The 24,325-nt window shown below is 54.8% G+C and overlaps 3 protein-coding genes across 9 annotated transcripts; 2 read left to right on the top strand and 1 right to left on the bottom strand.

The window, feature by feature from the left end:
- The first annotated feature begins 4,871 nt into the window (after window positions 1-4,871).
- LOC111144210 (nuclear receptor 2C2 associated protein) lies at window positions 4,872-6,599 on the top strand. Its single transcript, XM_022498421.1, has 5 exons — window positions 4,872-5,191; window positions 5,362-5,452; window positions 5,686-5,791; window positions 5,868-5,935; window positions 6,200-6,599. The coding sequence occupies exons 1-5, from the start codon at window positions 5,154-5,156 to the stop codon at window positions 6,314-6,316; spliced, it is 420 nt and encodes a 139-aa protein (XP_022354129.1). The 5' UTR covers window positions 4,872-5,153; the 3' UTR covers window positions 6,317-6,599.
- Window positions 6,378-12,147, bottom strand: LOC111144209 (regulatory factor X associated ankyrin containing protein). The gene is made up of 9 exons (XM_022498420.1): window positions 11,298-12,147; window positions 10,658-10,852; window positions 9,251-9,334; window positions 9,047-9,112; window positions 8,741-8,841; window positions 8,445-8,570; window positions 7,995-8,061; window positions 7,537-7,617; window positions 6,378-6,598 (listed from the first exon to the last, which is right to left on the bottom strand). The coding sequence occupies exons 2-9, from the start codon at window positions 10,842-10,844 to the stop codon at window positions 6,528-6,530; spliced, it is 783 nt and encodes a 260-aa protein (XP_022354128.1). The 5' UTR covers window positions 10,845-10,852; window positions 11,298-12,147; the 3' UTR covers window positions 6,378-6,527.
- A 108-nt stretch (window positions 12,148-12,255) lies between these two features.
- Window positions 12,256-23,493, top strand: LOC111144358 (BLOC-1 related complex subunit 8). 7 transcript variants are annotated; one of them, XR_002640388.1, is made up of 7 exons: window positions 12,256-12,350; window positions 14,765-14,877; window positions 15,356-15,420; window positions 18,824-18,934; window positions 20,469-20,544; window positions 22,114-22,252; window positions 22,726-23,493. XR_002640388.1 is itself a non-coding variant. In XM_022498626.1 (6 exons), exons 1-5 carry the CDS (start codon window positions 12,314-12,316, stop codon window positions 20,500-20,502), a joined length of 360 nt encoding a protein of 119 aa, XP_022354334.1. In that variant the 5' UTR covers window positions 12,256-12,313; the 3' UTR covers window positions 20,503-20,544; window positions 22,726-23,491. The 7 variants fall into 7 exon arrangements, 5 of the variants coding, with proteins under 5 accessions (XP_022354334.1, XP_022354333.1, XP_022354332.1 ...); XR_002640389.1 differs by lacking the exon at window positions 22,726-23,493 and adding an exon at window positions 22,423-22,719; XM_022498626.1 differs by lacking the exon at window positions 22,114-22,252 and having other exon boundaries at window positions 22,726-23,491.
- Window positions 23,494-24,325: the final 832 nt, after the last annotated feature.

Here is a 24,325-nt window from a genome sequence, read left to right as displayed (position 1 = left end):
TGAGCCCCAGGGAGACGAAGTAGCTCCCGCCTTAGCGCGGAGAGGAAGGGCAGAGCTGGGATTCCAACCCTGTTCTGCCTGACTTTCCAGGGCTCACACTTGAAGCAGTTTTGGCTACAGTTGCTGTTTTATCTCCCGTGTAGAGAGGAAGCTCAGGCTCAGAGAGGATAGGAATATCCCTGGGTCACATAGCTGGTGAGAGACTCACAGCGCTGGAGCCCAGGCTTGTCACACCCCGCAGCTGTTTCCATCAGCTGCAGCCTGAATGTATCATTCTTTCATTCGTTCCTTCATCCAGTGGGCATGCATAGCGCAAGAGCAGATACTGTTATCACAGGAATGCTTTTGCTTTGGGCAAGTTTTTGCAGGAAGACTTCCACCTTAAGAAGTCTAGATCCATTACAAAGAAATATTATTCAGCCATAAAAAGGGAAGGAGCGCTGCTACACACTACATCATGGATGAATCTTGAAAGCATGCTGAGTGAAAGAAACCAGACACAAAAGACCATAGTATGGCTCAATTTATATGGAATGTTTAGAACAGACAAATCCAGAGACAGGAAGTAGATTAGCGGTTACCAGGGGTTGGGGGAGGGGCAATGGAGAATGACTGCAAATGGGTGCCAGTTTCCTTTTGGGATGATGAAAGTGTTCTAGAACAAGATAGTGGTGATCGTTGCTCCATCAGGCACATATAACTAATGCTACTGAATTGTACACCTGAAAATGGTAAATTCCCCCTGTCCCACGTGTGTGTGCGTGCTGATGGGGGGACAGACAAATAGGTGACAAGATAGTTTTGACAATATTACCAAAGAGCAAAGAGGGGATGGAAATGAGTGAAGGTTGAAGAAGAATCTCAGGGAGCAATGTTGCCTCAAGGCATCGGTACGGGTCCGTGTCTCGTGCATGTGGCCCCAGTCTTCTGGTCCAGGAGTGGGCGAGTAATGGCCCTAGGGGTCAGAGTGACACACTGGGAAGGTACGCTTACTGTTCAGTCCTCATCACAGAGGAGAGATGGAGGTCAGGGATCATGATGATATCAGTGTCTGCAGCTGACAGGCTGGTGTATGGAGTGATCGTGGCAGCATTTGGGTGGGCGGTCGGGGGTCTGGGTGTGATTGTGCACATGCAAGAGATCCAAGCAGCTTTGCCTCCACAACTTCAGAGTTCAAAACGTCTCTTTTCCACTCCGAAGAGAGTGACTCTGGGCCGGCCATTTTGTCTTTCTGTGCCTTGGTTACCTTATCTAAAAGAAGGAAAATTAATAAGAGTCCCGGTCTTACTGGATTGCTGAGAGAATGAAGTGGAAAGTAAACACATAAGATGGGGGCTGCTGTTGGGCTATTGCCCATTTTCCAGCTGGAGAAACTGAGTCTCAGAGGCGTGGGACCATCTGCAAGGTTGTACAATATGGATATAGGCCAAGTGGGAGCCTAGGTTCATGGCCTCAGAGCCAAGTTGACCCTTGCCCCTGACTGCCCCCATGTCTCTACACCCCTTCCTCCCCACCCCCATGTCCCCCTGGCCAGTGCCAGGACTGAGCTTAGAGGGGCTGGCCTGCGGCCCAGGGGAGGTGGGAGGGGCGGGCTGTTGCTGGGGGCTTGAATGAGGCAACCTTGCCTGGGAATCTGCTGGGCTCAAAGAACTATTTATAGGCCTGCACTGGGATTGGGTGAGCCACCCCCGCCAGCCCTGAGTGCGTCTCTGTACCCCCACACTGGGGCCCAGGCCAGGGCCTGGAGCAAAGTTGGGGGAGGAAACAGGGGAGGGGGCTAGTGGGCAAGAGCAGGAGCCAGGAGGTCGGAGCTTCCAGGAGAGCTGGTTCTCAGGGGTGGACAGTACTCCAAAGTGCTTCTTAACATACCCAAAGTAACACAGAATTGACACAAGCAGTCCCATTCACATGTGTCACACAATGTCACCAACAAACCCTTAACCCACATCACATCCCAGACACACTGTGACAGCACGGGTGGGTTATATAGAACCACATGAGACAAGGCCACATATATGTCACACCAACCATGTACGACCTCATTTGGTCACACGCAAGTCACGTGTGTTACACAAGCAAACTCATAGCTGCGATCCCAGCCACACCTCTAGCCCTTTCACGCTCAAATACACGCGCCGCCGTTCATACCTACTGCCCCTTTGCCTTGCCGGCAGCCACCAACAGCCCACACTTGTCCCACATCGCTCACCTCTAACCCTGTTTATACGCATGGGTGCACCTCCAGACAGCCAGCACCCAACAAAAATCACTGGGCCCCCCGGTACCTGCACAGAGACATATAGTCCACCCGAGATCCATCTCAGAGCCCAGCCACTCGTGCTTACCATTCAACACACCCAGCCACCCCCACCCACTCCTACTGTCACCTCCACTTCTCCAGGCTCCCAGGCTCCCAGGCTCCCAGGCTCGCACCTCGCCAGGACTGACAAGTCCAGCTGGCAGCTAGTGAGCATCTGTCTCTTCTAAGGTGGGCCTTGTCGGGACCAGGCAGACCCTGGCAGATAAGTCACACCTGGACCTGCCCCACTGGGGCCTGCTGGCCTGGGAACCGTCACCCCCACCCCCACAGACTGTCTAGGCTGGGGCCTTGAAGCAATCATTACACTTATCCCCCAGGGGGAAACCAAGGCTTAAAGCTTTCTGAAGACCTTTCCCTACCCAGCTCTGCTGTGACAAACACATGGGAAGTTAGACCTGGTTTTTTTTTTGCAACGGGTGGGGCTGTATCCCCAGAGAGAGACCTTGCTGACCCATACTGGCTGTGTGACTTCAGCAAATACCTGACCCTCTCTGAGCCTGTTTCCTCCCTTGACAAACGCAAAACCCAATCCAGGGGGAAAAGACCTCCAGAGCCAGACAGGTTTGAATCCTGGTCCCCCTGGAGGACCTGAGCCAAATGACTTTGCTTTTCTGTGCCTCAGTTTCCCTCAGTGAACTGGAGTGGCAGCTCCTGGCTCTTCCAGAGCTTCCTCGGCCCCATCCTCTGGGTGAGGAGGGAGGGAGTGGCTAGTTTCTTCGCACCAGGCAAATGAATGGGCCACTTTTGGCTGCCCTGCTGGGAGCTTAGAGCTGCTAATTCCCTGGAGAAACAGGAGGTTCTTTCATGCCCAGGCGCCAGTGGGGTGAGGAGGCGGGAAGAGGGTACTGAGCTGGCCTCACCCCAATGGGCAAGGTGGCTCCATGCCAAGACCAAGAGTGGTGTGCGGGGCCCTAGGGCCATGCATATCCTCCCTGGGAGATATTGGCTGTATCCTCAGCTGTAAAATGGAGGTGATATGGACCCGTACAGAAGGTTTAATCAACCAGTAGATGGAGACAGAATGTGACTTCAAGTCAAACACAGGATGGGCTCTTAACAGGATGGGCCGGCCACTTTGTTATGTGTCAGCCCATAGAATCCACTGAATTCTCCAGCAGTCCTATAAATAGAATTCCCTCCATTTTACAGATGAGGAAATTGAGGCTCAGAGAGGTCAACATACTTGTCCAAGATCACATGGCCAGTGAGTGAGTGACCCACCCAGGATTCGAACCAAATCTGGACCCTCCAGGGTCCATGCTCTTCCCACCTTCCTCTGGGAGTAAGGAGGTCTATTCTGCCACCCGCAGTCCTGGCCCCAGCCCTGAGACAAAGAGAGCCAGGTCTAGATGGCACCAGGCCATGACTGAATGCAGGAAGTCCTGGCAGGCAGGGGCTGATGGGGCGGCCCTTCGCTGGTGCCCCAGTTTCCCAGCCAGCCCCCTCTCCTGGAGTGGGCTTGGGACGATGCTAGCAGGATGCCAAGAGAACCATTCCCCTAGCCCTTGAAGAAAGGGGCTGGATTCTAGACCATTCAGCTAAAGCCAGGAACCTGCAGCCTCCTGCCAATGGCTGATCTGTCTCAGAACCTTCCATTCATACAGCAGGGACAGTGTCCTGCCTTTTCCCAAACACCTTCAGGCCCAGGATCTTGCTCCATATATTTTATCTAAAATCATGGTCTTTCACCCAACCGGGCCTTTAGTTATGCTGTTCTCCCGCCTGGACAAATCTAACCCCATTTTTCTTACCCTGATAAATTCCTGCCCACCCATTAAAGTACGGACACAATATCCCCTCTCCCAGAAAGCCCTCCCTCCAGGTAGAACCCCTGGTCTCCCAGCCCTATTCTCCTTCTTGCTCAGCCCTGGCCACATGAGTCTGGGAGTGAGTGTGTCTAGCTGTGTCTTACCCAAATCGGGGGGCCCCTCAGATGGTGGGCTGGAACCAAGGCCTTTCACAGTCCCCAGCACCACCCAGCACAGAGCTGAGCAGTAGGGAGCGAGTCGTTTAGTGAATCAGTGAGCCAAATCTTTAGCATTTGTGCAATCTGGTTTCGCAAACCCCTGTTCATCCTTCAAAACCCACTTCACATGCCCCGCTCCATGAAGCCTGTCCCAGGTAGTATTTACTGGAAAGAAAGATTTGGAGGCTAAGCCTGTGTTCCATCTGGAACACGGGAGGTTGATGAAGACTCTGTACAGGCAACATCGTGGTCTCTTTCTCGGCTCTTCCTTTCGTCCCTGGGAGGCAGTGAGGGGCGAGGCAGCCTTAGCAGTTACAGAATGGATTTGGGAGACCTCACCGGGTGGGGAGACATCATTATAGGAAGTCTCTCAGACTCCAAAACCAGTGCCCTATACCCACAGGCACCAGAGACTGCGAGCCCCACACACTCGGCACACAATATTTTAGATGCCCGCCTTCTTCCTCCAGCTCCAACGGAAACTTGATCGCTGGATGGTGACCCTTTAAGAGGCGGGCACGGAGGGGCGGGGCTCAGATTACATCCTGCCCCGGGAGCGCAGGCTGGGCGGGTCTGAATCACATCGCGCCTGCGCGGTGTCCTCGTGGTTCCGGGTCTCCTTTTGGTTCTCCGACCTGTTGGCAGAGGAACGGAGGCTCCGAGCCCGAGCAACCTCCCGAAACCCTCAGGAAACCTGTTTCCCTTCCTTAACCCTGCTGTGAAACTCTGGCCTCGGGTTACTGGCAGTTTCTTTGAAACCCTTGCAGAATCGGGTGTGAAGGTCGTGCCGCCGTGGCTGCGCTGGCGCCGGGATTCGCACACCGGCTGAAGTCAGCTCTGAGACCTGCGAGGCTTTGTGGAGTCGAGATGACCCACTCTTTGGTTTGTCCAGAGACAGTGAGCAGGTGAGAACCTAGGGTTGGGGCAGCGGCGGGCGTGGCCCTTGAGTCCTGCGTTGACGGAGCTGGGTCCGCCGGGGGAAGCTGGAGGGGTGAGGAGGGGACGGGCCCCTTAGTGGGCGGGGCCTCGGTGCCGCGTTCAGTCCCGCATTTCTCCGGTATTCTGGTGCCTCCAGGGTGAGTTCAGTGCTGAATCGCGACACCCGGCAGTTTGGAAAGAAGCATCTGTTCGACCAGAATGAGGAGACGTGCTGGAACTCGGACCAGGTGAGGCACCTCTTCCTGGGCCCTCCACCCCTCCCGTGAATCAGGTTCACGGGAGAACTCAGAGGCACTTGAGAACTAAGGAGCACTCCCGCTGGGGAGTCAAGCTGGCCAAGGAGGAAAGGTGTGCCAACGCTCCCCGCCCCCTGCCCCCACCATAGACTGTGTGAATGGGACGGGAATAGCAGGGCTCTGAGCAAGTGATTGTGAGCCTCAGTTTCCCTGTCTCCTTCCAGGGCCCCTCCCAGTGGGTGATACTAGAGTTTCCCCAGCGCATCCGTGTCTCCCAGCTGCAGATCCAGTTCCAGGGGGGATTCTCCAGTCGCCGGGGCCACCTGGAAGGTACTTGAAGGTTCTGGAAGGTGGGGGCTTGGGAGGGACTCCCCAGCCTCACAGCCTACCCCTTTCTCTGCTGCAGGTTCCCAGGGAAGTGAGGCTCTTAGCAAGATTGTGGACTTCTATCCCGAGGACAACAACTCCCTTCAGATATCCTGCCTGGGCCTCTGGGGTGGCAAGGTGGGGGGTATGGGGGTGGTCTGTGCCTCTGAAAGCTGTGGACCCTGGTGTATGACCTTGAGTAAGTGGGTTCTGGGCCTCCACTACTTCAACTGTAAAATGAGCTGGTTCTGTGTGAGAGCTTCAGAGGGGCTCAGAATGTGCTGGGTCACGCGGCACATTGGTCATGTCTAAGCTGGGCCTGGCAGATGGGAAATGATGAGCTACCTATCTCCCTTGACTGCTTGTGCTCACACCTTCCCTGTGCCAGCTGCCGAGGTGGACCAGCTGAAGGTGACCCTTGAGGACGCCACGGACTTTTTTGGCCGAGTTGTCATCTACCACCTGCGGGTGCTGGGGGAGAGGGTGTGAGACCCCTGGGTAGCTGACTCCTCCAGGAGGCCCCTGGGGAAGCACAGTAAAGCCCTTCAAGTTACGCACACAGAAGGTTTATTGGTTCCTCTTGGGAAGGATCCCCTCCCACTGTCCGTCCAGGAGCTGCCTTTGAAGCCAGTTCTGGGTTTCCCCAGCTCTGGGTCAACTATTTTGTTCCCTGAGTATCTGAGTGCCCAGCAGGCAGTCTTCACTCAGGATCTGCGGGCACCAGGTTGCTCTGGAAGAGTTTGAGGATGTGGTTCTCGATAACCTGTTGCACTGGAAACAGGACAGGGGAGATGTGGGCCATGAGTCCAATGGAGGCTGCAGAGGCACCAGCCAAATTATACACTTCCTGGGGGATGAGCTGGATTTTCCCACCGTGAAAACTGCACCTGCCTCTCGGGGGACAAACGGGAATCTCCAAGCCCTGGGACATGGATGGAGGATCTACTTCATACATGGGGAAATCCACACTCTTCTTCGCAGAGTACCGCTGGGAAAACTGAGGCACCCAAGCCAGGAAACTCAACTTCCCCATGGTTTGTAGAAATGTACTTTGGGAGGCTTTTTAGGGTCATAAAAATAATCTTTACCAAACAAAATTGGTGACTTGTGACTTTTACTAAAGGATGAGAAGGACCATGAGGAATGATTTCTGTCCCAAATGGGATAAATCTCAAAGGAATCCCTCCATGACCCCAAGGGGTTGGTTCTGGTAGGCTCTATCCATTTTGGAGATGGGGAAGCTGAAGGGGGAAGTAGAAAATCAAACTGGGGTCTGCCTATGGTCCTGCTCACACCCACCTCCTGCCATGGAGAGGGCTGGCCTCAGTGAGCCTATGCCTTGTGGCCCAGCCCCTCCTTGATATTCTCATCCTGCCGGGCCTCTGCATGTACTGTTCCTCCAGCCAGGACACCATCCTCCCTCCCATCAGGCCTCCAGGCAGCCCTCCCTGCCTCCCACCTATCATGGGGCTGGGCCAGGGCTTCCTATGGGCCTCCCAGCACCTGTGTGTATCCCACGATGAACCCAGTCGCTGACCCATGTCGGCCTCCTGCACGTGCCCAGGCCAGGTACACAGTGGCACTAGATGTTTGCTAACATGAATGCTCTCACTGCTAGCATCTGACATATCTAAGAGAGATGTCCTGTGTACCCCTCGATGGTCACCCTGCCTACAGCAAACTGTTACCGCCCCACGTCTCAGGCTGACCTTTCCGATATCCTAGGGCTACGGCAAGATCCATTGGGGTATAGCCAGAGTCAGCCTCAGTGGTGAGATCAGCTCCTCGGGCTGCAAAGCAAAGCATGTGCTATGAGAAGGTGGGGGTACTGGGAGCCCAGAAGGGGGCATGGCGACTTGGGAAGTCCAGGGATCCCTCACAGTACAGCCACAGGCCTGCTGTTTGCCCATGTGGGCCTGGATGAAAACCTGGGCTCTCCAAAGAATGTGGCCAACAGCATCCCCACCTCCAGGGTCCCTGAGGCACAGAGGGTATGGGTGTTCAACCTGGTCAGCCAGACCCCCATACTATCCCACCATCTCCTGTTCCCAAATCAATCCTCTGGGAAAAGCAGATCATGACCACCCATCCCAAGAGCTGTTCAATCAGCTTGGACCCCTCCCTGGACCTCAGGATTCCTGTGGGGCCAGCTGTTACTCCCACTTACCCAGCAAGGCTTCTACGCACTTCACATGGTTCCCACGCACGGCGTACAGCAGTGGTGTCCCTCCATTCTGTCAAGGGCAAGGGTAACCAACATTCTGTCTTTTCGAGTTTTGCACAACACCCCCAACCCTCTAATTTAATGTGGTTCCTCCTCCTACTCATCACCTGGTCTAATTCCTCCCTTTGGGTCTCAGCTTAGATACCCCTTCTTCCAGGAAGCCCTCCTTGACTTCCCTTGGCTATATAGGCTACCTCTGGGCTCTTGGAGTTGCCTGTGTGTCTGTTATTACAGTGTTATTTACTGTAATTCAGCTGACTGTTTACGTGTTGTCTTCCTTCCCCCCAAACTAGGAGCTCTGCGAGGTCACGGATGGGTCTGTCTTGTGTTCTGAACACCTAGAACAGGCCTGGTACCCTGCAAGGTGCCCAGGGCTGGTGGGCGGTGCCTCACCCAGTCGTAGATGTTGATGTCCACATCACGCTCGAGTAGCAGCCCTACGATGTCTGTGTAGCCTCCCATGCTGGCCAGTGACAGGGCACTTTCCCGCTCCTTGGCCAGGATGTGGGGGTCAGCACCCTGCAGTGGTGGTGGGGGGGAGCAGAGGGAGTGGTGATGGGATGGGTGGGGGCATGCCCTGGAATCCTGGAGTACCTATCGCAGCCTCATCTTACAGACAGGGCACCAGCAGACTCGGACCCCAGCCCACCCTCCAGTCTCTGGGAAGCCTGGGCTGGGCTGGGACGCACCCACTCGAGCAAGAAGCGGACAGTCTCGATTTCTCCAAAGGCGGAGGCCCAGATGAGGGGGGTGAAGCCATGCTCGTCCGGCTTGTTGATGAGGTTGTCGCCTGGCAGGAGGGGGGTGGTACCACTGGGATGCACCCCTGCCCACTCTCCCTAGTGTGGCGGGAGCAGGGACAGGGCGGGTGGCTGGGGTCAGATGGGAGTGGGAGTTACACATGAGGACACTCAGGTCCTTTCAGTACCCACATGCCTACCCCAGCACATGTGGTCAAGACAGGTATAGACCAGTGGACTCATGTGGACACACACCTTTCCTCAGATGTTCCTTCAGCTGGCTCAGCTCCCCCTGGGCTGCGAGCTGGTGAATGGACAGGGCTAGGGGCCAGAGAGAGGCAGAGTCCTCACCCATCCTGTCCCCACTCCGTGCCTCTGTTTACCCTACCCGAAGTTGCTCCCCTCAGCCCCCACTATTCCTACTATTTAGGGAGGCTGAGGGACTACAGGCCCACTTACAGTCCAGGGTGGCCGGCAGGGCAGAAACCTCATTCCCCCGCTGCCGGTTGGTGAGGGTTGTGGAATGCTTCAGGGAGCTGCCGCCTGGAACAGAGGGGAAGGGCCTCAGTTTCCCCTCAGTATGTTCCCCTCAGTATGTCTCTGGGGCTTCAGACAAACCCTTGGGGGCCTGGAGCTACCAAAGACAGTGCCTCACACCACTGTTCACTCACTCTGCCCTCCTGGATACCCAGATGAGCCTTTCTCCTCTCCACCTGGTGATGTTCTGGGCAGATGAGACAGTCCCTGCCCTCAAGGAGGGGACAGAATAGAGAAATAGGTGTTCAGGAGCTATGAAAAAGAGGTAGAAGAGAACGGAAAGAGGGGAGGGCAGGGGGTGAGTCCCTTTTAGACAAGGTGGTCAGGGAAGGCCACTCCGAGGAGGGGATACCAATGGAGAGCTTGGTCAGTTGAAGAAACCAGGGCTGGCAAGAGGCGTGAGAAGCAGGGACCAAGGCCCCAAGAGGTACTGAATTCGACGTGTTCAAGGATTCCAGTCCAAAGAAGTCTACAGGGTCAACAGAATCACCATCTGACCCAGCAATTCCACTTCTAGGTATCTACCCCTAAGAGTTGAAATCAACGGCTCAGACAAAAACTTGTACACCAATGTGTACAGCAACAGTAGTCACGATCGCCAAAGAGGAGCAACCCTAGTGTCCATCAGTGGGTGAACAGATAAACAGAATGTGGTCTGGAACAGACTGTTATCAGGTCAGAAAAAGGAATGAAGCACTGACATGCTGTAATGCAAACGAACCTCAAAAACCATCAGCTGAGGGCTGCCTGGCTGGCTTGGTTGGAGGAGCACGTGACTCTTGATCTTGGGCTCATGGGTTCGAGCCCCAGGTAGAGATTAGATAAACAAAACTTAAAACAGAAAACCATAATGCTGAGCAAAAGAAGTGAGACACAAAAGACATGTATGACTCATTTATATGAAATATCCAGAACAGGCAAGTCCCTAGAGACAGAAAATAGATTAGTGGTTGATGGAGGTAGGGGAGGAGGGATGGAGGGTGACTACTAATGGGAATAGGGTTTCCTTTTGGGGTGATGGAAATGGTCTGTAACAAGAGACGGGGGGGGGTTACCCACATTGTGAAAGTACTTACTACCACTGAATTGTTTGCAAGTCTCCTTAAAATAGTAACTTTTATGTTACGTGGATTTAAGCATCATATATACATATATATTCATGTATGTGTGTGTGTCTATGTACATATAAAAGCAATCTCTCACTGCGTGGAGAGGGAAGACACATGCTAGGTAGAGAAACACAAAGACCGAGGTCCTATCTGGGGCCTGACATTCCACAGTCCTTGCATCCTAGAGATGGAAGGAGTCCAGGGGAAATATCCCACCTACCCTGAGGTGAGGAGGCACCAGCGTCCGGTTCAGGATTCCCAGGTTCCAGAGTGCAGGGGAAAAGACTGAGCACCACAGTGTCTGAGCCATCGGGGGCCTCATCCCCAGGATCTTCAGGGTCCCCAAATTCGGGGATAGGAAGCTGCTGGGTCACACCGAGGTCTTCTGCAGGCTGGGTGGGCTCCATGGGGGAAGCTGGAAGAAGCACCAAAAGGGGAGAGAACAATACTTATCAACAACTCCTATTGAGTAGGCACCAACAGCATACCCAGCCTTGCAAAGCGAGGGTGGCTAAACTCCTTTCAGGTCCACTCCTCTACCCCCACCCCCAACCAGGACACATATAACATGCTTAACTTAAAATGGGGTCAACTCTCTGGGTCCAAATCCCTCCACTTATAGGCCCGGGCACATGATTTAACTTATCTGAGCCTCAGTTTCCTCAAAAAAATAGGGAAGTGATGTCAAAACCATGCTTGTAAACAGCTAAGCTGGGGGCCTGACACACGGGCAGAGCTTAATAGACATTCCCTGTAGTTATTTGGGGGGGGTGTCCCCGGAACGAGTGAGCGTTCAACAAAGATGTGATTGGTCCCATCCCCACCGGCCCCTCCCAAACAGATCCAAGAGGTCCACTCACCTCTAACGAGCCTCCTCTGTCACCCCACGCCGCAAGGCCGGGTCCCCCAAAACTTGGGGGCCCAATTCACAAACTTTTCTCCTCCAACTGATACAGGAGGGAGCAAGCTAGAGCCTGGACCCTCAACGTCCCCGTTTCTTCTGCCGGGACAGGGAGCAACTTGATACACGACCGCTACCCCCACCCCAGAGTTCCCCCACTGCGCCTGCGCACCCTGCCTCCCCAAAAGTGCCTAAAGGCGAGAGCAGAAGCTGCTTCTGGCCCTTTAAGGCTTAAGGGAGGGGCGTGGTTTCCGCTGGGGGGCCCGAGCAGTGCTGTTGCGCTTGCGCGTTCTTGCCCCGGCAACTCCGGAGGGAGCCCGGCCGGGTCAGGAGGGATGGGTGGAGCCTCAGAGGGCTCCGAGGATTTCATTGCGCCTGTCTTCCGTCACTCTTTCCCAGCTCCGCCCACAGGTTTTTCCGGAGCTGGCCGCTAGGCTCCAATTGAGGCCGGATGGGTGGGGCTTTCTCCGGTCGGAAGGCGGTGGGCGGGGAGCAGTCGGGGGCGTCAGGGATTTAAAGGGGCGACACACCGTTGCACCCGTCCACAACAATGCGCTCTTTGCGTCCTGGGGGCTTACGAGCATTTCTAAGAATCTGATGGCAGCAGAAGGGATACAGAAAGACCGTTTACACAGCCTGAAGTGGGCAATGTCTGGAGCGTTTCCCCAATCCGTCTGCTCCCGGAAAAGGGAATTCGGGAAGGGAGGGCACCCTTGCCCCTCCCTGTCTGGGTGTCCCTTCTGGAGCTTCAGGGGGTCTCCGCCCCCTTCCTCACCCGCCCACCGGTGTGCCTCCTTCCGCAGTCTCTCACTCACGGCTTCTTTGCAGCCTGGCTACAGGGAGGAGTGAAGAAGGCAGGCCAATTGACACCGGAACTAGAGTGGCACAGCCTCTGGTTTCGCGGGGGGGAGGTTTAAGTATACTTCCACAGCGCCGGACTTCCGCTTCCGGTCTTCGGAACGGTCCGTGATAGCTATGGAGGAACCGGAGATGCAGCTCAAGGGAAAGAAAGGTGGTGCGGAGCCCTGGGCTGGACAGCAGGGTGACCCGACAGAGGGAAGAAGGGGGCAGTGGCTTGGAGGGAGCATGCGGGGGAACTGATTGAACTACCATTGAACCCTGGCTTGGCCGATGACTAGTTTTAAAACCTTTAGAAAGTCTCCGTCCGTCGGTTTTGTCATCTGTAAAATGGGGTGTATAGTAGTCTCTCCCAGCCCCGCATAGGGGCTGGTATTTGTAATGCATTGGAAGAACGCCTGGGACTTGGCAGTCGTGCGTATTATTCCCTAATGCATTTACGCTTTTGTCTAGGTTTACATTAAAATATTTGTGAGTCACGTGTTTACAAATTACAAAGTGCCAAAAACTATTTTTTTATAAAGATTTTATTTATTTATTTGACAGAGAGAGATCACAAGTAGGCAGAGAGGCAGGCAGAGAGAGGGGGAAGCAGGCTCCCCGCTGAGCAGAGAGCCGGATGCGGGGCTGGATCCCGACCCTGGGATCATGACCCCAGCCGAAGGCAGAGCCTTACCCCATTGAGCCACCCAGGCGCCCCTACACACGTTTGTTTTCTAATTAATTATTTAGAAGGCACAAGTACATTTCATTCGCAAGAACACCGAAGGGTAAGCTGTTCTCATTTTCAAAACGAGGAGGACTAGGAAGATGAGAGTACACACAGTTTGGAGATGGCAGGATGGGCTGTGCCCTTCTGAGGGCGCAGTAGTGAGTTAGACGGACTGCCACTGGCCAGACTCGTGCAGAGCCTTCCCTGACTCCGCCCCTCATCCCCCATCAGGGTTCTCGCTCATCTGCCGCACTATACTGGGCAATAGCAAGGGGTCCATCTGTGTAACAAACCTCAAGGTGGGTGCTATTATCACTCCATTTTACAGATGAGGAAACTGAGGCTCAGAGAAGCCCCTGCCCTCCAGAGTCCAAGCTTTGATTTTTTTTTTTTTTGTAAACATATAACCTAATAAAGAATGAGAATTTAAGTGTAAGAAAATGAGCAAGGTGCTGAGGTTGAGAATGAGGTGGAAGGGACATCAGATTAAGCTTGCTGATCAGGGAAGACCTTGCCCAGAAGGTGACATTTGATCTGAGACAGAAGGGGTGAAAAGAGGCCAGTGAGGGAAGGGCGACTCAGTGGCAGAACAACAGATGCAAAAGCGCCGAGGTGGCAGAGTGTTCAGAGCTGTGCAGCAGTACAGCAACTCCTGGTCGCACAGTATTTGTGGGTATTTAATTTAACTGAAATTAGGTAAAATTTAAACTTCATAGGGTGAGCACCAAGTAATGTATAGAATCATTGAATCACTGCATTAGTACATCTGAAACTAATATAAAACTGTATGTGATCTATACTGGAATTAAAATGTAAAAAAATAAAATAAGATTCAGTTTGTGAGTCATATTAGCCACATTTCAAGTGCTCAGTAGCCATATGTGCCTAGTGGCTACATTATTGGACAATTACAGATTATAGAACCTTTCTGTCATCTCTGAAGTTTCTTTTGGACAGTCCTGGCAGTGTTCAAGGAACAGCTGGGAGGCCATTGTGCCATGGGTAGAGGGTGGGGAGGGCAGGGAGGTCAACAGCAGGCAGAATATACAGAGCCTTATGGATCATAGTAAATTAGGTGATTTTATGCTGTGGCAGATGGGAGCCATGGGAGGATTTCAGACAAGGGAGGGACATACTTGATATGTTCATTAGATGCTCACTCCATCTGTTGTGTGGAGATCAGATTGTTGGCAGAGGGGGAACCAGGAGACGAGGGAGGAGCTGACTGAACCTGGTATCCAGGTGGGAGGTGGCCATCCCCAGACCAGTGGGCACGGTGTAGTGTAAGAAGGGATGAGGGAAGGGGGAAACAGGATAAGGAGGAAGCTGAGCAAGGAGTGCTGTCAGGTAAAATTCTCAGCCTGATCCTTCAGGAAAACTCAGAAGGATGAGTTATACATTGTCCCAACAGAAGGCATGGGGCATGATTTAATACCCTTTCATGGTTAGTCATGACTGAAGGCCATCCAGGGATCTGAGCATCCAGGCATTTTCAGATGCAGTAACTGGTGGTTCCTCCGAAGAAGAATCTCAGATTCATTCCTTGAGATAAAAGGAATGTGAGGGGCTCCAAGTGGACAGAAGCAGGCTTGGGAGGGGAAAGATCGTGAGTGCCCTGGATGTGTTAGCATCATGATTAATTGAGGCCGTTTTGTGACCATCTCCTTCCACCTATCCCTGGGGCCACAGGTGACCCAGCTCCTGGACAGTCCCTGCTCTAGCTGGAATCATGGATTAAGCAGTCAAGAGTCTTATGCTTTGTCTCCTTGTGTCTGCCTACCCTTCCCCTTGTTCCGCCACCACCACCCCTCCCTGCCCCGCCAACTCCGACCCCCAACTGCTGATTCCCGATCCAGTCACAGACAAGTTCACTGAGAGCGTCTATGTCCTGGCCAACGAGCCGTCCGTGGCCCTATACCGGCTGCAGGAGCATGTGCGCCGCTCTCTGCCCGAGCTGGCCCAGCATAAGGTGAGCCCCAGTTGTTCCTGCCCCTGTGCTTCCTGAGAGTCCTCATGTCATGAGCCGAGACCTGCTCTGTGGAGCAGGGGCTGTTGGGGGCGGAGTCAAGGCTGGGACACTGGCAAGGAGGCATATAGGGTCACTGAGACAGGTTGGGGCCTTGGGTAGACAGACTTGGAAGAAGGGGGCAGCAGGATGTGCATTAGTTGTGACCTGTGTGGTGAGAAGGGAGGAGGCAGCTGCACGTGGACCCGAGGGAAAGCTGTGCTGGGCAGAGGGAACAGCCAGAGCAAAGGCCCCGAAGCACGGTAGCCAGGTGTTCACAGAAAGCCCAGACTGGTGGGGCAGGGGATCTGTAGGAGGAAAGATGGGGATGGAGGGGGCTGGTCTCTGTGGCCATGGCGATGGGTGATCAGGCGCTCCATCCCAGAGAACTAGGAGGATGGAGGTGGGAGCCCTCTTGTTAACAGCTTCCCATCCCCCACAGGCCGACATGCAGCGGTGGGAGGAGCAGAGCCAGGGAGCCATTTACACAGTGGAGTATGCCTGCAGGTGAGCGAGGTGGCCTCCCCACTCCCGGGCTGGTCCCACTATGCCCCGAGGTCAGCTCTTGGGCATTCAGGCGCATCACGGCCACCCGCCCAGTGAATCTTGCCCTGTTGAATGCACCTGAGTTGGGGCATGTGGATCTCGGCTTACCCGGCCACACAGCAGGTTCCAGCCCAGGCCTGTTCCTCTCACCATCGCCCCAACCCACATGTGCCTCAGACAGGCTGCTTCCGGAGCCGAGTCCCTCCCCATGTGGCACAGGGTGGTAATGGTTTCAGGGAGGTGCTACCTGGGCCAGGGAGCCAAGGCCTCAAGGGGCATTTCCCTGCCACAGCCAGGACCACAGACTGGCTAGTGGGGTGAACAGCCGCTTGAGGGGAGAGCCAAAGCACAAATATGGCTGTTTATTTTTAAATTTTTATTTTTATTTACTTATATTTTAAAGATTTCCTTATTTATTTGAGAGAGCACAAGTGGGGATGGGGGGCAGGTGGAAAGGGAAAAACAGGCTCCCTGCTGAGCAGGGAGCCCAGTGTGGGGCTTGGTGCCAGGACTCTGGGATCATGACCTGAGCTGAAGGCAGATGCTTAGCAGACTGAGCCACCCAGGCGCCCCTTAAATTTTTATTTCTTTCCAATTTTTTTTTTAACTTTAAGTAGGCTCCACACCCAGTGTGGGGCTTGAACTCACAACCCTGAGATCAAGAGCCCCAGGCTCCACTGAGTGAGCCAGTGAGACGCTCCTCCAGTTTTTTTTTACTGTGTAACATACACACAAAATGTGTCACCTCAACCATTTTTAAGTGTACAGTTCAGTGGTATTAAATACATCCGTAATGCTGTGCAGCTGTCCCCACCGTCCATTTCCAGAATTTTTTTCATCTTGCAAATCTGAAACTCCTCGCTCAACCCTAACTCCCCTTCCCCTCTCTCCTAGCCCCTGGCCCCCACCATTCTGTTTCCTGGTTATGAATCTGGCCATTTGAGGGACCTCACATAAATAGAACCTTCCAGGATTTGTCTTTTCGTGTCCTCTCCTGTCCCTCCATGTGCTGTCCCCCGGGTCTACCCATGTGACAGCCTGAGTCAGAATGTCCTTCCTCTTGAAGGCCAAGTGGCATCCCACTGCTTGGAGGCACCACGTCGTCGGCGTCTGGCAGTGGACTTCCGGGTGGCGCCCAGGCTTTAGCTTCTGTGAAGAGCGCTGCTGTGAACGTGGGTGGACCACCGAATCTCATTCTTCCTATTTTGTGTTTAGCTTTGGCTAAATCTTCAGATCCCTGCCCCCTCCGCAAGGGAAGGATGTGTGAGAGAGCCAAAACCGGCAGGCAGTGTTCCTTGTCATCCTTGCTCCTTGGCGGGTCTCGCCTCCCGCTCTTCTGTTGGTTCCCCTGACTGTGTTTAATGGCCTGGCTCGTTCTGTCTGCCTCAGGAGCCCGGCAGTTTTGTTTAGAAGTGCTGCTTGTCCCTTGTGCTGGCTAAGTCATTTTGGTGGAGGCCAGAAACCCCAGCCGTTCTCGTCTGTGGCACCACGGGCTTGGCCTGCCTGTTCTGTTACGTGGGCGAAGGCTCCTTGACAGGCGGTCCTGCTGCCAGGGGCACTGAGCTGCGTGTTCTGCCGTTAGCAGCCTGGACTCTTCCGCTGGGACAGAAGGCAGCCCAGACAGATGGCATCTTCTTGAGGCTGATGGCCTCAAACACCCTCCTTGATTAACTCAAGGAAGAGTAGTAAAGAAGTAGAGGAGTTTCTCTCTCACATCTGCCAAACAGTTGCCAGACCGCTCCTGGACAGCTGTGAGGAGGAACACATCAGAATCTGTACTTTGTCCCGGTTCTTCTAGCCGCCCCATCTAGCACGGGAGTCTGGGCTGTGGGGGTCTGTTCACACTCAGATTTTAATGTAGCAAAATGAAATGTAAGATTCAGCCCCTCTGTCTCACATAATCATATTTTAACTGCTTAGCAGCCAAGTCAGTGGATAAAGATGTTCCAGAAAGTTCCACCGGGCCATGCTGAGCTGGACAGGAGGCTGGAGTACTCTGAGTGCTTCTCTTGAGGGAGAGGCAAATTTCTGTCTGCTAAGAGACCAGGTTTCCTTTAGGGACATAAAAGAGCCCTTATCTTCTAGTTCAGAATGCTTTACACAGTGTTAACAGTTGGTGTGAAATTTAAAGTTACTGAATTGGGGTAAACTATTCCGTAGGGAACTTAACAATGGAAAGTTTCTCTATCAAGGTTGGCAAACCCTAGAGCTGACCGCGTTTGGTGGTGCTAAGATGAGCAAGCTAACAGCGGGTATCTGCCAAAGCTCCTCCCCTCCCCCCCAACCCCTCCTTCACCCCTAGCACCCCCCACCCCACCCCTGGCTTTGATCTCCTGGCCATTTTCCAGCAGATCCCTGACTGATAACAAGTGGGAGTGATTTCTTTGTCTTTAATAGAAGAGCTTTAAAAAGACGCTTTTCATTTTTCCTGCAGCTGTTACACTGGTGACTTGCTGGCCTCAGTGGCCTGGTAAATATTTTCCTGCAGTACTTTCAGAAGGGCCACTTTCCTTAGACATTCCTCAGTGTGGCACCAACATGAGGTTAGCACAGCTTTGCCGTGGTGCTCCCCACCCCCATTTGGTGGTGAATTTTTCTAGTTCCCTCCAAACTCAACCTCCAGAGCTTTTCATAGTTGAGTTGATAAACCTTCCTTCAGAGGCAGGAATAGGTTATCTGAGAGGAAAGCCAAGATGTCTTTGAGGCCATCTTTACAGGCTTATAGCTTCTTCAAAACATTAGGTGATCTGGGGCGGCTGGGGGGGCTCAGTCGGTTAAGCATCTCCCTTTGGCTCAGGTCATGATCCTGGGATCTTGGGATCGAGCCCCGAGTCAGGCTCTTTGCTCAGCGGGAACCTGCTTCTTTCTCTCCCTTTGCCATTCCCCCTACTTGTGCGCTCGCTCTCTCTCACGCGCGCGTGCTCTTTCTCTCAAATAAATAAAATCTTCAGCCAAACAAACAAAACCATTTGGTGACCTGGCAGCAGGCATGTAAAAGGTGCATCTAGGGGCACTGGCAGCCTCCGTTGGGAGAGCATGCGACCCTTGATCTCAGGGTCATGAGTTTGAGCCCCGTGCTGGGTGTAGAGGTGACTTAGGTGAATAAATAAATAAAAACTTAAAAGTTGCATCTAGCCATCATGTGTTCTATTGGATGGATGCCGTCTAGGCAGGGCAGGGAAATTGAAACTTGAAGGCCACGATGAGCCCTCGGGCAGGAGGTGCCTGAATCCGCAGGGTACCTGCTGGGCCCTGAGCCCGTGTGGGCCCCCCACGAGCCTCCGGTAGGGAGGATACATGGGCAGGCCCGGGATGGGGAGGGTAAGGCAGGCGTGGCACCGACCGGTCCGTCCTCCCGTTTCAGCGCCGTGAAGAACCTGGTAGACAGCAGCCTCTACTTCCGCAGCGTGGAGGGTCTTCTCAAACAGGCCATCAGCATCCGGGACCACATGAACGCCACCGCGCAGGGCCACAGGTAGCTCCGGGGACCGCCCGCTCCTGCTGCCCTCAGCCTCCTCGCTGTGAGGACCTTTGCTGCTCAGCTGGGAACTGCCGCTTCTCGCTCCTCCGACAGCTCCCTTGCCTCATCTCATGGTGTCTGGTGGCTTCCTCCTGTCCTTCAATATCTGTAGCGGGGACCGTTCAGCCACTCAGCTCCTAGTCCTGAGCTCTGCTGTGGGCCCAGCCCTGGGCTGGGGATGGGGGACACGGCAGTGACCAACACCTGTGTGCTTGTGGTCTCACGGGGAGGCACACAGCGACTGTGTAAACACAGAACAGATGAGAGCACTTCACATGCCTGCAGGAAGGAAAGGGAGGTGGGAGCAGAGGCCTGCAGACTGTGCAGAGGTGCAGCGGGGAGGGTGCTCCAGTTTGGACAGGGGTGAGGCCAAAGGGCCTGGGGCTGGTGTTGGAGGAAGGGCTAGGAGGTGGGTGTGGCCGGAATGTGGAAACAAGGGGGAGCCCTTGGGGTGGGCAGGGGCCCCGGAGCTGAAGGAGGCTTCAGACCCAGGACCAGATGGCCTCAAGTCCTTGTGCCCGGGGAAAGAGTTTTTGTTTTCATTTTCTTTTCTTTTTTTTTTTTTTTAAAGATTTTATTTATTTATTTGTCAGAGAGAGAGAGAGAGCGCGAGAGTGAGCACAAGCAGATAGAGTGGCAGGCAGAGGCAGAGGGAGAAGCAGGCTCCCTGCTGAGCAAGGAGCCCGATGTGGGACTCGATCCCAGGACGCTGGGATCATGACCTGAGCCGAAGGCAGCGGCTTAACCCACTGAGCCACCCAGGCGTCCCTTTGTTTTCATTTTCATGCTAACATAATAAACATGCATTTGAACCCACGGGCATGTGCTGTGAGCTGGAGCTCGACTTTGAGGTGTGTCCGGCCCTTGCAGTTTGGGGCTCCGGCGTGCCTGCCCCCCACCAGACATTTAGAAAGAAAGGAAAAAAATCTGCATCACTTGCATTCTCTTGCTGAGAACCGAGACACAAGAATTGTCAAAAACAAAAAAGCCCCAAAGATGTGTGAGAAGGGGTGTGCGGCTCTGAGTTAGTCCCACGCACGTGTCTCTGGGTTCCTTCTGCTGCAGGGCGGTGACAGCCGTCCAGACGAGTGTACTGTGTGGTGTCACACGTGGCGCCCTAGACACAGTAGGACTGCGGAGGGTCACGGCTCTGACTCTTCATTCATGGTCCGCTGAGTGCTTTCAAAGGCCTTGCTAGTGCCTGCCGCTCTGAAGATGCAGGTGCTTCCGAAAGAGGCCAGAGCCACTGAGGTGCTGCTGCCGCTTCCCTGAGCAGGCCCTGTGGCTTTGAAGGGCCTGGGCCTGCGTGAGTCCCCGCCGTGACCTCTGAAGTCGGTGGCTGGGCCCATGGTTACAGAGGATTCCCTGAAGGCTGTGGCCGGGGGTCTTAGGGGACTAGAGGGTGACCCAGGCCCATCTCCAGCCTGACTGAGCAGGCCCAAGGGGCTCTGACCTTGGCCTCAGGGATGCTGCACATGTTTTGTTCCAGCCCTGAGGAACCACCCCTGCCCTCCTCAGCCTGATCCCAGAAGAGACTTGGAGGTGCTTCGGCCCCTCTGACTCAGGTCAGTGACAAGTGGGGTTGTGAGCCTCTGTCCTCCGTATTCTGAACTAATCCACCCTGTCTGTGTCCCAGAAGGGACCCGCTTGTCTAACCGCTGGGGCTTTCTCCCTGGGGCTGGTAGGATGCTTTCCTCAGTGCGAGGCTTCAGGGTTGTAGGAACCTTGAGGCCTCTGCTGTTCCGGATGTCATCAGCCTTTCTCCCTCATGCCCTTTCTGCCATCTTCCTGTCCCTTATCCAGGCCACAGGCCCTGTCTCCACCCCACGTCACACCTGCCAAGACAGAAAGGGGTTCCCATGTTTCTCCTAGCCTGCCACATGCCAGCTGCCTGATTTACTCACGCACATTCTCTCAGGCAGAGCCCAGCATGGCCGTTACCCACCCAGCTCAGGAATCTCTGCTCCACTGCCAACCTGCTGTGTGACCCTGAGGAGGTCCCTCCCCTCTCTGGTCTCTGCTGTTCCCTTCTGTCAGAGTGGTTCATCAGGGAGCAGAGGGCGCTGCTGCCCAGTGCCGTGTGTTATAGCCGTCAGCTGCTGCTGCGTGACAAGCTTCCCAGAGCTTAGCGGCCCACACACCAGTCATCTGGCTGCTCACAGTTCTGCAGCGTGGGCTGGGTCTGCTGGGCAGTTTCGCGGGGCTTAGCCAGAGGCCACCATCTGGCACTCTCGGAGTTCGATGGGGCTGCCCAGTCAGAGGTGGCCTAGCTCACACGTCTGAACATCGGCTAGTGCTATCAGCTGCTGGGGCTCCAGTTCTCCTGTGCCCAGCTTCCCTGGCAGGCCCGCTGAGGCTTCTCTGGGGAACCGGGTGCCAAGAGGGCAGCCCCAGCGTGCCCGTGCTCATCTAGCGTCTTCTTGCTTCCCCTTGTGGATGTCCCATTGGTCAAGGCCAGCTACATGCTATTCTTTGCCCATGGAGGACAGACCCCGACAGATGGGAGGCCCCTGAGGGACTTTCTAGCCCTTACTCTTGTAGCTCTTAAAGCCCTGCTTGTTGGCTAGCCACGGTGATGGTACACTTGGCTTCAGAGGCCCTCTCGGAGGGTTGGGGAGGCATGGGTGCAACGGGGCCTTCCCAGCCCCCGAGCAACAACCCCTTCCCAGACCTAAGAGGCAGCAGAGCTCATGCCTGTGCAGTCAGAGTACTCAATGAACACCTGCTGTGTGCCAGGTTTAGCTCTCTGTCTGGGGGTACTGAGGACTTCTGCAGGCTGTGGGATTGCCTAGGGGGCATCTGGGAGGGCCTGGAGCCGGAGGGGCTGCCCAGAGGCTCAGCAGCCCACCCGGGGCCCTGCACCAGGTTGCCCGCCAGCCCTGGGTTCACACATCACCATCTCTCCCCTCCCATCTCTTTGCCCCGGTGCCCCTCCCCCACCATCCAGCCTCAAGGCTACTGCCCTTCCGACACCCCATGTCACCTGCCATCCCTCTGCTGCTGCAGGCCCTTCGGAATAAAATGCTCTGTGGCTCCTCCTGATCCTGCCTAGTCCCTGCAGACCCTGGTCCCTTCCTCTTCGAGTTGCTGCCCATTGTCCCTCACAGAGCCTTCCAACCCCACTTTTCCCCCAGCACCGCTCCCCACAGGGTGGTTCGTGACATTTATAGCATCAAGTTTTAGTCTTCCCTGGCCTCTGACTTCACCTGCCTTTCCAGTCCTGGGCCTGTACGCATGGTTCCCTTTTGCAGAAGAGGAAACAGGCTCCGAGAGGTGAGGTGGGGTCACTGCCCTTGACCAGAAGTGGGAGTCATACCCAGACCCTCCAAGCCCTGGGTTTTGCTTCTCCCCGTCCCACCCAAGCTCCTGCCTCAGGTGCTGTCTCATCCGGGTGGCCTTGCAACCCTGAGGGTCTCCCACCTCTCCTAACCCTCACCCTTCAGCCCAACTAGAGCTGGGCCTCTGGACACAAGCCTGGGATCTGGCAGGGACTAAAAACCAAGCAAGTGTGGCCAGCACATTCCTCTTCTGCCCAGAGCCTCTGGAGCCCTCTGTGAATGTCTAAAGACAAGGTTTTGCTGCTCCTGGACTTCTGCCTGCCCCCCATCAATCAGGGACACGGTCATGGCCATAGGCCCACAGACCAATAACTGCCATCCTGTTAAACCTGATCAACCACTCTCACTGTGTGCCTGGCACCATGCTGGGGCTTTTGGAAGGCTCATCTTTTCATCCTTCATCCTCAGGAAGCCCTGTAAGGCGGGTGTCACCCACAAGTACAAATGGAAAAAGAGCCTTCAAGAGGTGGCATGAGCTGTACAAGGTCAGCAGACTCCAGTCTGGCTTAGTCCCAGCCCTGTCTCTGAGATGCTGTGTGACCTGGACCCCAGAACTGGGTCTCTCTGGTCCTCCCTTTCTCCACCTGGACAAGGAAGACTGGCCTGGACCTTCTCTGCAGGCTGAGGTGGACATTTGTGTGCCTGCATGCGTGGCCCACATTCTGTCTTGAGCAGAAATGCCTACCCCAGACTCAGGCCATATGGAAAAGCCACCTTCAATTACAGGGGTGGCCATGGGACACTGGCCTGACCAATCAGAGCCTCCATCTCCTAGGTCACTGTGATGGGGTGGACATGAGCGTGTGACCTGGTAAGAGGTCTTACCCAGGAATTTTGCTGGGAAGCATGGAAAAGTCACCATCTTCCCCTGAGGGTCGTTGAGCTAGGCAGATGGGAGACCAAGAACACTCACGGGGTCCTGGACCCAGCTGTACCTGACACTAGCAAAGCTTGATTCTTCAGTTTCATTAGTCTGCAACTTACCATATTCGCCAAAATTGCTCCGAGTCCTTTTCTGCCGACTACAGAAGAGCCCACACTGACCGCTATGAATGTCAAGGCTGGAAGGTCATGGCACAGTTTGTCCCCTGCCGAGGCCAGCTGTGTACTGGTGCAGTGTCCAGCACCACATATCAGGGAGATCAGAATGGAGTCGTTTGGGGGTGGAGTCTGGGTGGGTCCCACACCCGCTGCTCTGAGAGGATCCCCACACCTCCCTTGGTGGTGTGGGTGGTTGGAAGAGAGGGGTGGCAAGGATCAGGGCACCCTAGGGGTGAGAGGGTCCTGGTGAGGTGTCAGTGTTGTGGAGGAGCCTGAGGGCCTAGGACAGAGTTCATGAACACAGGAGGTGTGGGAGAAGGACTGCCTCCCACTGCCAGGAAATGGGTCAGTTCTGTCCCCTTTCTAGGGTGTATTAGGGGCCTCATTACGCCATCCTGCCTCCCCGCTGCCCCCAGCTCATTTTGGCGGGGAGGGAGGATCCTTAGGGCCATCCCATTAGTGGCCTTGACTGGTGTGTGGCACCCCCAGAGTCACTCGCCCTCTGTTGGCCAACTCTGAAGGCACTTCTTGCCTAGCTGTCCTTCTACCTGTCGATCAAGCAGCCATTTGTCCAGCCAACCTTGACTGCCCTCTGTGGGCCAGGCCCTGCCCAGGGGATGCCCTGGTGAGCAAGAAAGCCCTGCCCTTTCAGACCTAGGGGTCAGACAGACAGCCAAATGAGTTCATTGCATATACTCCAGGGACTGCCAAGGGCTACTCTGTGTTGTGAACTAGGCGGGCGTAGCCATGGGGTCCCCCAGACCCTCCCAGGGCTCCCCATCATCCACGGTCCCTCTGTGCGATCTCCCCTAGTGATTAATAGTCTTCTCCATTCAAAGAGCAGGACTGGGCTGAAGACCCCTTCCACTCCCTGCCTGGGGGCTCTCCATGTCCCTGGTTTATTTGCATGTCATTTGCATGTCCCTCTCACTTCCCACCTAGAGAACGTCCACACCCGCTGGCCACC

The sequence above is a fragment of the Enhydra lutris genome, unplaced genomic scaffold, assembly GCF_002288905.1.
Source record: "Enhydra lutris kenyoni isolate GAN:26980312 unplaced genomic scaffold, ASM228890v2 scaffoldscaffold10, whole genome shotgun sequence".
NCBI classification, from domain to species: domain Eukaryota; kingdom Metazoa; phylum Chordata; class Mammalia; order Carnivora; family Mustelidae; genus Enhydra; species Enhydra lutris.
The sequence above is the reverse complement of the archived record's forward strand: the minus strand, read 5'-3'. Positions and strand labels throughout refer to the sequence as shown.